This window comes from Ictidomys tridecemlineatus, chromosome 14 (assembly GCF_052094955.1).
Source record: "Ictidomys tridecemlineatus isolate mIctTri1 chromosome 14, mIctTri1.hap1, whole genome shotgun sequence".
Taxonomy (NCBI): Eukaryota; Metazoa; Chordata; class Mammalia; order Rodentia; family Sciuridae; genus Ictidomys; species Ictidomys tridecemlineatus.
The window spans coordinates 10,599,891-10,615,102 of NC_135490.1; the positions used below are offsets into that span (position 1 = coordinate 10,599,891).

Genomic DNA, 15,212 nt, shown 5'->3' on the forward strand with positions numbered 1-15,212 from the left:
ACAAAGAAGTAATCGGGAGAAAACAGCTCAACTCGTTACAGACAAAGGCCAACAATCCAAGCTGACCATCCAACCGAAAAATGGATAGAAAGTCCTGGACCATAGTTTACAGACAATAAATACAAATGGCTACTGAACAAAAGAGCGGAGCCTCCACTTGACACCACACAGAGGAAAGGAAAACAACACAAAACAGAAAATGCTACACGAGATAACCTCTTCCTCTATCAGATTGGCACAGATCAAGAAGACGGTGGCACAGCGTGGTGGCGAGGGCAGGGCAGCCAGGCAGGTTGCTGGAGGGGCGGAAGCTGGCCGGGTGGCAGGGAAGTCCACTTAGGGGTAACTTTCAACGCTGTAAATGTGAACCTCTGGCAAAGACGTCTCTCTCCCTTATGGCAGGTTCTCATATTGATAGACTTGGCTATGATTTGGATATGGCTTGACTGTCCCCCGAGGGCCCAGGTTGTTGGTCCCAGGGTGGCAGTACATGGAGGTGGTGGAGGCTTTGAGAGGTGGGGTCTAGTGGGAGGTCATGGGGACCCTCCCTCGAAAGGGATGATGGCGGTTCTTGAGCTTCTATGGAGCTGAGCTCTCGGGAAAGGGCTGTTATAAATGGAAGTGCAAGCCGGGCCCCTCCCTCTCCCTCACCTCCCGCCTCCCCACGAGGTCCTTCTTCCCACACAGGCCTCCCACACAGGCCGTCATGGGCCCTTCCCAGAGCTTTGCTACACTATTAGACTTTTAGCCTCCAAAATTTTGAGCTAAATAAACCTCTTTTCTTTATAAAGACAGTCACCTAGTCACCTCGGGGATTCCACTATAGTTGAAAAGCTGTCCAATACAACTTGCCTACACGGAAAATAACTTCCCATTTGATATTCCCTGCCACACTGCAGTGAGAGGGAAAGACTGAAACCAACTAGACGTCCATCGGTGGTGGAACAGATATGGTACAGACACATGGCAAGATGTCTGCAGATAAACACAGTGTAAGGGGCAGCTCTTTGTGTTCTGAAATGGAACAATTTTCAAGATGTTAAATGAGAAACACCAAGGTGAAGAGAACACTACCATCTGTACAAAAAAAAAAAAAAGCATGGAGAAGAATATGTATTTAGGTATTGCTTGTATACCCACACAGGGCTCTGGAAGACATTGGGAACATTAGTGTCAGTCAGATTGGTGACTGGGAGCCAGGCACTGAAGGGGGATTTTTCTTAATATGCTCTTTTCTACCACTGGGATTTCATACTGTGCGATTATATTGTCAATTCACACAGTAAAAGTTTTTAAATTGTTTTTAAAAAAACTGAAATGATGAAAATTAGGCAAGTAACTGTATATAATAGGGTGGCAGAATAATGAGACCATTTTCTCCCCCATTTTTCATTTTTGGCGACAGTCACTGTCATTAATAATGACATTCCTACTGAGGATGACAGAAAGGCTAACAACCGTGCTCTCTGAATTACCTTTCTTGTAGGATTAATGAGTCTGCACAGAGTCCTACTCTGGGGACCAAAGTCAAGCACGATGAGGCATCCCCCACCCTCCAGGGGGTCAAAGGCCCACTCAGCCCTTACCCATCAGATCCTGGCCGGGAAGGTGCATTATCGGAGGAGTTGGAAGAAGTGGAGATCACAGAGGAGGTCACAGAGGTCACGGACAGCCTCCGCAGAGTGGAAGACATGATGTAAGGCAGCACCAAGGATCCCGTGCGGCTCTGCTTCCTCTCCGTCAAGGTGGGTGGCTGGAAGACACAAGCCCACTCAGGGTGAGCTAACCTGGGACTCAGCCGTGTGATCTGGTGTGTGGCCACTCTGCTGTGTGGGAGGCTGTAGTTTAACCTGGTAAGTTTAACCTGGTAAGTTTAACCTGGTAAGTTAAGGAACACTGATCTACTTTCCTGAGAAATGTTACCAGTAGGCTTACCCCCATATGACACCAGGTTAAATGCACCTGCTGATACTGGCCTGTTTCTAATGATGACAAAGCTTGGTAGGTCAAAGCTTATCAGTCTGCCATCTGGGAACTTGTGTGCAAAAGATACCTGTTCCTAGCAGGAACTCAGAACTAGCAGCAGGGGAGGAGGCAAATTCATAGGAAGAAGGCAGGATCGAGCGCTTCCAAGAGAAAGAGACAGCCAAAGGGACACTCTTGGGGGACTAGTGGAGATGGATGAGGGGCTTCCATCTGAGGAATGGATCAGAAACCAGAGGTTTAAGAATAAGACCAGCAGGCACGGTGGCGCACACCTGTAATCCCTATGGCTCAGCAGGCTGAGGCAGGAGGATCACGAGTTCAAAGCCAGCCTCAGCAACTTAGCAAGACTCTGTCTCTAAATAAAATATTTTTTAAAAAAGAAATGGGGATGTGGTTCAGTGGTTAAGTGCCCCTGGGTTCAATCCCTGGTTCCAAAAAAAAAAAAGAGCAGAGAAATGAACTAGAACCACTCATACCATCACCAGTGGAGACAAAAGGTCAGCACGTGCACCCTTCTACCAGCTCCTCAGGAGGAAAAAGAAAACTGCAGCTGTGAGGTATGGGTTACACCTGGCAAAGGCATCATGTGATCAGCTGCATGCACTCTAAGAGACACTTTTCTATTCCTTCTCCACTTCAAAGGTGTGCAAGGTGTAAACTTTTCATGAAAATAGGAACATTTGGAACCACTAAAAGAACTGGGCCAGACGGGACAGGAACAGCCAGGGCCTATGATTAAGAGACCTCGACTGTGAGCTGAGCAGTTGTTTCACTGCTGTGCTCTGCCTGGAAGCACCTGCGCCACCTGGGAACTTGTTAGAAATGTAAATACTTGGGTCCCATGAAGGTCCATCAGCAATTCTGGGGATAAGGACTAACAACCTGTTTTCACAAGCCTTCCCGTAGTTTGAGGGTCCTTCAAGTCTGAGAACGTCTACCTAGCACAAGGACAGTTCAAGGTCATCAAAAGCAGAACATGCTCTCTGGCCACTTGTACCTAAGCTGTTACAACTCACTTGGCATCTGAAAACCTGATCGATGTCATAAAAGGCACAAGGGACGGGACAAAGCTCAGGGAGGTTTAGACAAAGCCTACCAGTGTTATGACCCCATAGAGCTTTTCTACTTTCTCCTTGAGTTCCCGGAAGCAGGAGGACAACCGATCATGCAGTGGCTTGAGCTGCTCTGTCAGCTTCTCCCCATGGATGCGGATCCCTTCTGTGAGCAGAGGCATCTGGAGGAAAAGGCATAAAAGGAATGAAACATGATTTAGGAAGAAGAGGGATAATTCAGATTTGAGGGTCGGGGAAGGGTAGGGTGGGATGGACTGGCTGACTGGTGGACTTGGCACTACTGAATGACAATGACACTTCCCAGGTGGGGGCATGTGAACTGGACTATTCCAGTGGACAATGTGGAGAAGTCTTTACGCCAAGGACAAAGGCAGGCCCTAAGCTGGGGAAGGGCTGGTGGCAAGGCAGATCCCACTGAGCCCTGGTGCGCTTCTGTGGATGGTAACAGATGGGTTCTGGCTTTAGCCTGAACTTGATGGCTACAATTTCTTCCATTGCCTACTAAAGCAATGAGAATAAAGAAAAGGGCCAACCTCTCTCAGCTACTTGTGCACGCCAGGGAACCAGCTTATGGCCTTTGATCTCAGCTCTAAGAAGTGCCCTGCCAACACTATGCAGCTAAAGTAAATGCCATTCCTAGGTCTCGCTGCCAAACACACACACCGATAGGCTGTGCTTCCAAAAGAGAAAAAAGAAAAAGCAACTCAGGAAGTGGCCTTGAAGAGTGAAGTTTAGGAGAGCAGCCTGGGTCAAGCACTGTGGCCACCCAGCTGCAGGCCCTGCTGTGCACACCCGGCCCCCATACCCAGCTGGCCCCTGTGCATACCTGTAATGCTATTAGTCGCTTTAGCAGCTCTACCTTCTCTTGGTCTTCAGGATGCTCCTGTAAGTATTTTTCGGTAAAAAAAGCCTAAAAGCAAAGCATATAAGCATGAATTAGAACACATTCTTTTCTGTGCACTTGACCTTAACAGGCAGAAAGCCTGGGAAGGTGAACAACATCTGTTCTGATAAACCAGGAGTTTCTAACTAAAAGTTCCTTCCTTTCCTGGGATGGTCCTTATCCCACCGTGGAAAATAGTTTTTAAAAGTATGTGCTTGGGCTGGGGCTGTGGCTCAGAGGTAGAGTGCTTGCCTAGCAGGTGTGAGGCACTGGGTTCAATCCTTGGCACCACATAAAAAAAGTATGTGCTCTTCTGCGATTTCTCTGAAATCATGCCAATTCCCAGCAAGAAAGAGTACATTCTCAGCAATCACCACACCCATGTGTGCACGAGCATAAGCATGCATGCACACACACCGATCACAAGAATTATCAGCAAAGAAAAATGTCATTAAAAGAACTTCTCCAAAGAAAGTCCAAATGACAATATCTAAAAACGAATCATCAAATTGTGTAGATATCATAAGGAAAAAAGTAAAACTTTAACAGGCTGGAGATGTGGCTGACAGCTTCTATGCTCTTGCACTAATACTGGCTGTGTGACATTTCTTCCCTATGCTAAGTGAAAGCTAGTATCTGTTCTCTTCACTTATCAACTATGCAAAAGGCATAGATAGGAAGATATTCTGAGGCTATTAAATGCTGGTTGCTCTTCTTATTTCATATCAGTACCTTGTTCATCAATGAACACTCAGGCCAGCTAAGGCCCTGTGATAGGAAAATAAAAACCAAACTGAAATCCCAAACTCAGGCCTTGCATCTTAAAGACAGGATTCATTAGGAAAGAGAAAAAGAAGTCTGTAGTGAACATTTCTAGCAAGAATTATATATATATTTCTCCTGGGACTTTAACCTTCGTTACTCAAAGTGCGTTCAAACACCAACTTTACTCACTCCTTTCCTCTACTCCTGGGAAAGCCATACCACCCGTAAACAAAACCCAAGAGCTCTTGAAAACTATGGTATAAATATGAAAGTGACCCGTTCTATGTGGCAAATGGAATAGAAGCCAACTTTGTAGACAGATGTTAGGGTTGAACTGCATCTTGCCAGTGCCCCCGCCCTGTTCATGTTGAAGTCCTAACCTCTGGCACCTCAGAATGTGACCCTGCTTGGCAAAGGGGCTGTTGCTGATATAATTTATTGAGACCATTATACTTGCAGCTGAGTGGGCCTAGATCTGATATGACTGCGGTGCTCATAAGGTGAAATTTGGAGACACTTGCACACAGGGAGAGTGCACGGAAGGAGTCATAAGGAGAAGACACCTGTGCGCTGTCTACCTCACAAATAAGAGAACAGCAGGTGCACCGACCAGAGGCATGCCGGTGGGGCGTCTCTCAGTGACACTTTATGGGGAGGTGGCCTATCCCTGACGGCTGCTGCTGGTCTCCGGGAGGTGGGAGGTCAGGGATGATCCTTTTGCCCATTTCATAGGCCCATTCATAGAGGGGAGAATGAGATGTCAGAGATGTTACAAGCAACAAATTCGCCAAGTGCAGAGTGGCACAGAGGGAGGCCTGGAGCCCTGTGGGATTCCGGGACCCCACCCACCTTCTCATAGTTGGAGAATCCCCCCATGACAGCTGGGTCCACGATGCCATTGAGCAGCATGGAGAGCGGGTGCACGGAGAGGGACCGGTCCCAGGCATGCTGCTGCACGCAGTTGCTGATCTTCTCATTGGTCAGCTCCATGGTTTCGATGGCGTTCTCCAAGGGGCTGATTTCCTCCTGGGAAGAGTGGAGGGAGACCTGTGAGCTCCAGAGCAAGGACTGAACAGGCTGAACTCCCCTCAAGAGGTGCCAGCTCCCACCAGCTACAGGACAGTGCAGTTTTTGCTGGAGCTGACAGAACTCGGAACAACAGGATGTATTAGGATACACCTGAGTTTGGGATGAAAACAGAATCAGAAACAATACAGAGTCAGAGAGTGCTCCCTATGGAAACATCTTCAAGGTTTTCAGAAAACTCCTCCCCTTCATTTTACCACTGTCAGTTAGATGACCTCCTACTCCAGACTTCAGTCCAAATGTCTCTGTGCAGAAACCATCCACACTTGAAGAATAAGGATTTATCACTAGTGTTAGAGAGCACACTGAACTTCGGCTCAGACTTAGGAAACTAATACTTGTTTTTTTATTCTTTTGTGGGGCTGGGATTGAACCCAGGGCCTTGTGCATGCTAGTCAGGAACTCTGCCACTGAGCTACACCCAAGCCCAAGAAATGTTTCCTCAATCTCTCTTTGGTGCCAAGTGCTATGCTATGCACCATGGTTACAAAAGTGATTAAGGTACATAGTTGTCTCTCACTACCAGGGACAGTAGTGAGGCCAGCAAGTGGCTTTGCTCAGGGCAACTACAGAGGTGAACTGGGGACTAGGAACAGAGCAATAGTAGGGAGTCTAGAAATAAAACAAATTAATACACTGTGGGGGGGTTGGTTCCAGAACACTGAGGGCATCAAAATCTGCAGAAGTTCAAGTCTCCAATGTGAAATAGTGCAGAATTTGCAAATATCCCATGAACATCCTCCCATATACTTGAAATCATCTTGAGATTACTTGTAAGACCTGATATGATGTAAATGCCACAAAAATAGTTGTTAGGTTCAATCCTCAGCACCAAAAAAAAAAAAAAAAAAATAGTTGTTAGACTGTATTGTAGGGAATAACAACAAGGAAAGTCTGTTTGTGTTCAGTACAGATGAGCCATGACTCCACAGCCTGCCATCAGTGGTCGGTTAAATCCACGACTGGTTTAATCTGTAGGAGTGGAACCTGCAGATTCTGAACACCAACCGTAATTCATGGCTGGCAGGAGCTTATGGTTTTAATGGGGACTTGGGACAGGCAGATATGACAAATTAGAAATATGCCCAGGCCAGGCATGGTGGCTCAGGAGGCCTGTAACCCTGAGGAAGGACTTTTGAAGCCAGCCTGGACAATTTAGCAAGACTCTGTCTCAAAATTTAAAAAAAAAAAAAAAAAGACTGAGGGTGTAGCTCAGTGGTAGAGTGCCCCTGGGCTCAACCCCAATACTGCAAAACCAACGACAGGAACAAAGAAAGGGGGAGAGGGAGAGAGAGAGGGAGGGGGGGAAAAGAAAAAGAATACGACCAGGGTGTGACGGGGCCAGGCTGGTTGAGCGTTTGGCAGAACAGGGGCCTAAAGTGAGCCTCAGTGGGAGTTGGGTCAGGCAGATAAAATGACCTGGTGCCACGGAAAACTGAGAGAGCGTGGAGTTCTCCGCTTAGATTTCTTAGGAGCAGGCAGAAGGTGGACAGAGGTGGACAGAGGTGGACGGAGGCGGAAGAGCAGAGTCGAGGCCTTGTGCACCTAGAGGAGGAGTCTGGCTCTCAACTGTGGGCACGAGGGACCACAGGGGCGTGAGCACGAGAATCGATGGTCTGGTGGCCTCGATGGAACTGATGGCACTCCCAGGCTGAAGCCGGGGGAGAGGGACAGCCCAGGTAGTGGGGCCAGCAAGTGGCTTTGTTCAGTGGCCACCACAGAGGTGGACTAGGGACCAGAAACGGGGCAATAGTAGGGAGTCTAGAAACAAAGTGATACACAGTGAGAAGGTACAACGGGCAGCGGTGGGGAGTGAGGAAGGGCAGGAGCTGAGGGCAGAAGGAGAGGCTCTGGGAGAGGCTGTGGTCACAGGCCAACCTCCTAGAGGCATTCTAAAAATGTGCCTGGGCAGGGGGAGGGGGACACGCCTCTGTCCATAAAAGAGTCATTCACGGTGAGTGACCTTTAGGGCTGGTATGACATCGGCTCTACAAAGCAGGCCCATCACACAAACATGGCTTTTATTTCTCTTTTGAAAAACAAAGTTGGCCAGAGGAGGCCGGCCAAGCCGGGGAGGAGGCAGGGGAAGGCCACAAAGGCTGGGATTATGTCTGCAGACAGAAAGTTTTTATTTCTGGGTGCCAGTTCCAGATGACTCACTGTGGAAATCTGTTTGACTTCAAACCACTTGAGAATCCCGGGGAAGCTATAGGCGGTGGTGTACGTGGTCCGCTCGATCCACATGGTCTAGTGCAAGGAGGAAAAGAGGAGATCCCGTCAGCTCCCGGGCCAGGCGGAAGCCCCCGGCTCAGGAACGTGCCTCCTAGCCAAGGGGCCAGGTTTTCTCTCAAATTTAAGGATTTTGATGTTTGAGGCTAAGGGTGATCATCCACAGGGGCCCTCCCCTCTAAAGCTGGAGACCAGAGGTCCAGCAAGGTGTGACCCTCAGTCTGCAATTTCCATCAGGTCCACAGCCTGTGGTCTAGGTGATCGGCAGGCGAAGCCTCCGTCCCCAGGGGGGTCACCATTTCGGCTGCGTGTGTGGATGAGGTGAAGGCCCCCAGTCCGGATGCCCGTTTTCCCCCACTTTGGAGGGACAATGGGGTGGACTCACAGCAAATTCGTTGTCTGGATCCTTTTCTCCTTTCCGGAACGGCCGGGAATATCTGAACTGCTGCACTTCGTTGGCCCTGTAGTAGCTGGGAAAGGACAGAGTGACCTTGCTGGACCAGCTCCCTCACAGCCTGCTCCTGTCCAACTTCCACAGACCTGGCGACCCCCGTGAGGCTCCCACTCAACTATCTCCCTGCAGATCCGGGCCACACCAAAGGCCGAGGCTGCATGGATTTCCTGCAATTCTCGTGTTCATTATTTACGAGTTTGTTTTGTAGCTCACACTTTCAAAAGGTAACGCGGGATCTCCTTCACGTGCCTCTGTGACAGGCCTCTGGACCTCCAGAGACCGGGGTGGGCCCTGAATCACTGGGGGGTCCTGCCAGTCGGTCCGCAGTGATGCTTCTGAGTGGACGAAAGAGCTAAGAGATCTGACGCCTAAAATGAAACTCCTGAGCACGAAAGTTTGGAAGACAAACGAGATCAGGCACGGGTCTTCCAAACTTTAATTAGAGTTTAAGGCTTTGCTTTAAGGGACCCCAAATAAAATGTAAGGTTTTTGTTGTTGTTGTTGTTGTTTTGTTTTTAAATTGAAAAGAGCCACTTACTTTAAGATCTGCTCTGGAACGGGCTTGTCCTTGTAGCTGGGCGGCAGGCTCATCACGGGCTTCACGGTGAAGCACTGCATGTCTGAGGAGCGCGTTAAGGAAAGCGGAGAGGCTGGCCTCGCAGGAGAGCCACAGTGAGGCCCCGCGCCCCACTACAGCCGGACACGGCGTGGGCGTGGACCATTCCCTTTACCCCCAGGCCCGCGCCACACTGAACAGGGGGCGCCCCTCCGTATCACCAAGGTCATTTCTCCCAGGACACGGCCTGTGGTGGGACACATGGCAAAAGCATCTGCGGCAGCAAATGCCAGGAAAGAGGTGGTCAGAAGTGGTTTTATATCATTTCTTCTGGATAAGGATCGCTTGGAAATAGCCAGACTTCAGAGCCGGGCAACAGGAAGTGCTTGTTTTTGGAAACCACCTGCTGGCTGAACACCCTGCCTTGGAATGCACCAGGTGTTCTGAGTTTATCTACGACGTACACAGCCACCCTACTAGCTGGATGTCACCATGCTCCTTCGGCAGAGCAAGACGGAGGATGAGAGAGGTTAAGACCCAAGATCACACAACTGGGAGGAGGTGAGGTCAGGCCTCCAAACCCGCCAGGGGTACAGGTGTACCTTCTCTGATTCAAAGATGAGTCTTAGAATCAGTTTCTCCCAGGTCCCACACAGCTGGCCCTCCATACCCACGGGGTGTGCATCCAAGGATTCCGCCAACCTTGGAGCAAAAATATTTTTTTAAGCCAGGCACATACCTATAAATCCAAGCAACTCATGAGGCTGAGGCAGAAGGATTGCAAGTTTGGGGTCAGCCTCGGCAACTTAGCAAGACCTTGTCTCAACATAAAAAAAAATCAAAAAAGGAGTGGAGATGTAGCTCAGTGATCGAGTACCCCTGGGTTCAATCCCCAGTACTATAAGTAAATGAATCTCTACCTATGTATATGTATATATTTTAATTCTGTCTTTGGTGAAGTATATAGAACCTTTTTTGGGGTCCCTAGTCCCTGAACAACAGTGTGACAACTATTTTTCATATTATTTGGGATTTTAAATCATCCAGAGAAGATTTAAAGCACATAGGAAGAGGTGAACAGGTTCTATGTAAATCCTACCCCTTACAAGGGACTTGGGCATCTGACTTTGGGGGTATCAATGGTGAGAAGGGGTGCTGGGAGCGTGTCCTGGGATAGTTCCCCTAAGGGTCAGGAAGAATGACTGTGTATCATTTCAGTCTCTAACAGAATACTGGACCCAGAACAGGAAGTCATGATCCCTCGAGATCCCCATCCGGCTACTGCATACCCCAGGTTGCTTATCACTCCTCCCTAAGGGTCTTAGAGCCCCACAGACGTTACATCAAATGGGAGCCTGAGGCAGAAGGCTTCAGTGAGTGGTCTGAGGACATGGGACATATCCACTGCACAGAAGGGACTGCACCCTTGGCTTCTTTGGCTTAGCTGCACCTGTCTGTCCCAGGGTTTATGAGCCCTGAGACACTCTCCCCACAGCAAGGATGCACTGCTTCGGGGACATCTTGATGTCTTCTCCTGGGGGTGTGGTGCTGGTCATCTTCTCTGCATTGGGGAACTGGGTCAGGAGCCTCAAGCTGAAGTCTTCCCGCCTCTCGTACTCCTTCCCCCGGTAGATGAAGATTTTATTCTGCAGGTCAAGAGCCAGGGAGATCATTAAAAAAATGACAAGTGGCGAGTCAACCTGCAAACGGCACAGACGGGCAGACAGGAGTAGCCCGCCTCCTGGTTTAAGCCCACGAGGTCACCAGGCACGCTGCTGACATTCTCGGTGAAGAAAGGAAGCGCACTCATTCACCAACCAGAGCTACGCGGCTGGTTCTTACACTTTTCTCAGGTTTTTGCTCAAATGTCATTTTCTTACTGAAGTCTTTCCTGTTTTCTCTAAGGTGGCCACTTCACCCCCAACGCCTGCCCATCTCTTCCCCTACCCCATTCTCCGTGACACCGAGTCTGCCCCACACAAGGCAGTGTTCTGGGCCATGACACACTCGATGTTTTACTGATTCATCCTAATTTCTGTCCCTCCAGGCTAGAGTACGTCCAGGATTCTGGTTTGTTCGGGGCTCTGCCCCCATCCCTGCGTTAGAGTGAGGCACACAGTAGGAATCTGACAAATATTGATTCAATGACTGGTTCATTCTCTGACACATGGCTCTGTCCTTTCCCAGCCCTGCTGTCCCAGTGACTGGTTCTCCTCCTCCTCCAGTTACACAGGCCGGAAACCTAGGAATCACCCTTGCTACGCGCCCCTCGTCCCCCACGCAGCCCGTCAATCATCCTGGAACTTCAGGTGCATCACCGCATTCTCTGCACTTGTCTTCAAAGCCTCCATCACCACCTCCCTATTCCAACCTGTCCTCTCTTGCCCGACGTCTGCAATGGCGTTTTATTGGCTTGTTGGCACACATGTCCCACCCATTCTCCGTACCAAGGCCATACTAACTTCTTTCTGATGTGAAAAATCTGCAGTCACCCTCTCTGCTCCTGGGATGCGGACAACACAGCCTCTGTGCCCCCAAGACCCTGCGGACCCCTCCTGCCTCACCTGCTCCCTGTGCCCACTGCACAGGTGGTTATTCCTGGGCTGTCCCGGGTTCTGGCCTGCTGTTCCCTCTGCCGGTCCTTTCACCGGTGCCTCCTTGATTCCCTGCTCACCTTTCAGATTGCAGCTGAGGCAGAAATTCCCTGGCAAGTCCCTTCTGACTCTCCAAAAAAAAATCAATGCATGACTGACACAGGATAAATAGACCCTGTTTTCATACAGAACTATGAATCTTGAGAAAGGCCACCATGACCACAATCAGGATAGAGAACAGTTCCATCAGCAGCAGATATTTATTTCCCCAGGCCCTTTAAGCCAAAGCTCCTCCAGCCACGAGACAACCATTGATCTGTTTCCCAACAGAAAGTGATATCGTAGCAGGAACATCATATAAATAAAAGTCAGAGCCTGGAGCCTTTGATGCCTAACTCCTTTCCCTTGGCACCATGCATTTGAGATTGATCCATGTGGTTCTGTCTCAGCATCCTGTTCCTTTTCACCACTGGGTAGTATTCCACCGAGCAGACAGGCCAGGTTTATCTCTCCACCAGTTGGCAGGCACTGGGGTCTGCAACCCCCGCCCCTGCGATCTTTGTGAAGAGACTGGTTTCCATTTCCTGTAGGTAATACCCCCTGGTGACAGGCTCCTAGTGAACAGGATGCTTCTTTTCATTTACAGTTTAAATTTTACCTTCACGGTGTGACACCGTCCCCATCAGCTGTAAGACCCAGGACAGCTGGCGACGGGAACAGCAGGGTATTACTAGACCCACATGCACCCGGCACAGACTGCAAGCCCAGGGACTAAGCTCCCTACTGAGAAGCTCTGTTAGGATGTACATCACTTCTTTAGGTCACTTTTTTCTTTCTTTAATCACAGGATGACACGATATATGTCTCAACAAGCTCAGGTCTAAGCGAAGCTCCCCTCTGGCAGGACATGGGAGTTTTTGTTTTTTGAAGCCACTATCCCGCCATAGATATGTTTGAGAAGGAAGGAAAATACGGTCCTTGTCACCGTTACAACAGAACTGTTTTCATTCCCGGGAAGATCTCATGGAGTTGTTTTTGGTAAACTGGCTTTTTTAAAAGTAGCTCTGGTTAGAAACACGATCAACAGTCAGGCACACGAAGCCGCACCTTCCCGTCTGGTTTTCCCCTTTCTCATTCCACGGGAGGAAAGGCATCCTGCCAAGGCGGCCAGAACCCGGGGTATGGGGGTGTGGGGGGAAGAGGCCGCTCAGGAAGCGGCTCCGCCCGGCCCGACCTCCCACAGCGGGGCGAGGGTCAGCAGCTGCTGAGAGCCACTGCCATCTGGAAAAGAAGCCACTCTCCCGAGACCACCCTCAGGCGCCTCACCCGCAGGAAGGAAGGGAAGCCCTGGCCGTAGTAGCCCACGGCGAAGTACTCCGGCTGCGGTCTCATGGCCTTCATGATGTTCTCGTAGAAGGAGGCTCTTTTTTTCTGGAAAACAAAACCAGACGTTCCCGTGGATGGTGACAGGGGCCCAGCGAGCAGAACTTAAAACCCAAAACACAAGAAACCAGCCTGTCAGCTGTGCTTTCCCACATGGTGCAAGAGATAAGAAGGTCTTGTGGGCAGAAGGGGGATTCTTCTCTGGGGTCAGGGGTGTGTGTGTGGCCCTGGGGGCCGCACCCAAGGTGACAGACCGGGGTGCACTTAACCAGAGACACGCAGGAGAGGGTAGGGGACGCTCAGGTTCAGACCCAAGAAAGCCAGAGAGGATGCCCTGCTTCTCAGTACCTGGGCCACCCTTCTCAGTGGCTTACGATTGATTCTTCCCTTGTCCACAGGCGGGGGACCTGGGGGGTGACCCTAAACCCCGCCCCACAACGGGGGCCTCTGTAATGGACCTGCGTGAGGGTCTGTCTGAGTCAGGTTTTTGTAGGAGGGCAACGTGTTACCTCATCTCAGGTCAGTTTGGCTCAGGAAACTATTAAGTGACTCTCGGGCCTGTGATGGAAGAAGCTGGTGTAGTTTTCTTTTTTACAACGTGTTCTTAACAAACCAGCTCCTCAAATAAAGAACCATCCGAGACAATGGTGACCTGATATTTTTGTGACTCTCCTAAAAGTTACCCTGCACAGCACTGTGCTTGCCCACCAACGGTCATCCTGAAGGCTGGTTTTTTTGGGGGGGTAAGGGATTGAACCCAGGAGCGTTTAGCCACTGAGCCACATCCCCAGCCCTTTTTATTTAGAGACAGGGTCTCGCTGACTTGCTGAGGGCTTTGCTAAATTGCTGAGACTGGCTTTGAACTCACGGTCCTCCTGCCTCCGCCTCCCAGGCTGCTGGGATCATAGGCATGTGCCCCTGTGCCTTAGCTGGCCATTTTGGTTTTGCTTTATGGTTTTTAAAGAGCTGAACCGTGCCTACAGCCAGGTGTGCCACACTGGTTCAGGGAACCGTCCAGGTTGAGCACTCCAGTGACATCTGGGAGGACGAAGCAGGCAGGACAGAATCGGGACCTGGCAGACGCTCTCGCAGCTGAGATGTGCACCGGGGCACCCACGGAGAAATAAACCCAGCCCAAGGGTGGGTGGTTCCCTCATTTAGCAGGGCCTCCGGGTGTGGGTTACAAAATAAGCTCTTTCTGATGAACAGGATGTGTGAAAGCAGCTGGATGTCCAAGAGCAGAGGGGAGCCAGGAACAGGGAGGGTCCCTGAGAAAGCAGTGGGAAGGGACCCTGGGGGGCAGGGGCAAGGCTGCACCAGGTCACCCTTCCCCAGGGCTTGGTGCTTGACCTCCCCTTGGGGTCAGCCCTACTCCCTAGTCCCGGACCTTCCAGGGAGGATAATCTGGAGAACAGACATCAAAGCCTTTGGATCATACCTTTCCACTGATCCCTACTTTTTTCAACTTGCAAAAATATTTTCTCAAACGCTGATCTCAGCAGCCCCTACGGCCCAGACTCACCAGGAGGCTGCCAAGGCCCTCGTAGTCGAACACTTTGCTCTCGTAGGTCTCAGCCAACTCTTTGCTCAGTTTGATGGCCTTCTCCCACATCTTTGGAAAAAGGAAAGCAAGTGAGATATGGGGGACAGTGCAGCCACTGAGCCAGCCGATCAGGTCACTGGAGAGTCACTAGTGTGGCGTGTGCAGCCAGGGGCGGTGACAACGTGTTTGGATTCAACCTTCTTTCCTGACATCGTAGGTCACTTGTCACGGTTTGGATGTGAGCTGTCCCCCTAAAGCGCACAGGTGAGGCAGTGCAAGAAGGTTAGAGGAGAAATGCTCGGGTTGTGAGAGTCCTAACACAATCAGTGGTTTAATCCCCTGAGAGGGATTAACTGAGTGGTCACTGAAGGGGTGGGCTGTGGCTGGAGGAGGCGGGAATTGGGGCTTTGGGGTACAAATTTGTATCTGGAAAGTGGAGTCTCTCTGCTTCCGGATCACCGTGATGTGAGCTGCTTCCCTCCGCCACCCTCTTCCGCCATGAGTTCAGCCTCCCTGAAGCCCCGAGGAACAGAGCCGGCCTTCCAGGGACTAAGCCCTCAAATCAACTTTTCTTCCCTAAAATGGTTCTGGTCAGATGCTTTAGTCACAGCAGCAAAAAAGGCTGACTAAAACGGTCACTAAAGGGTGTGCATCCCTTTT

The 15,212-nt window shown here is 50.2% G+C and overlaps 1 protein-coding gene across 2 annotated transcripts in view; it reads right to left on the reverse strand.

Moving 5' to 3' along the window:
• Positions 1 to 15,212, reverse strand: part of Dock5 (dedicator of cytokinesis 5) — a 184,016-nt gene that overhangs the window by 12,244 nt on the left and 156,560 nt on the right. For both annotated transcript variants that reach the window (XM_078030869.1, XM_013365008.3), the window contains exons 39-48: positions 14,532 to 14,621; positions 12,953 to 13,057; positions 10,537 to 10,678; positions 9,015 to 9,096; positions 8,408 to 8,492; positions 7,954 to 8,040; positions 5,557 to 5,733; positions 3,886 to 3,969; positions 3,083 to 3,220; positions 1,587 to 1,753 (exon numbers count right to left, since the gene is read on the reverse strand). In XM_078030869.1, the coding sequence (XP_077886995.1) occupies positions 1,587 to 1,753; positions 3,083 to 3,220; positions 3,886 to 3,969; positions 5,557 to 5,733; positions 7,954 to 8,040; positions 8,408 to 8,492; positions 9,015 to 9,096; positions 10,537 to 10,678; positions 12,953 to 13,057; positions 14,532 to 14,621 (1,157 nt within the window). The remainder of the gene's footprint in view (positions 1 to 1,586; positions 1,754 to 3,082; positions 3,221 to 3,885; positions 3,970 to 5,556; positions 5,734 to 7,953; positions 8,041 to 8,407; positions 8,493 to 9,014; positions 9,097 to 10,536; positions 10,679 to 12,952; positions 13,058 to 14,531; positions 14,622 to 15,212) is intronic.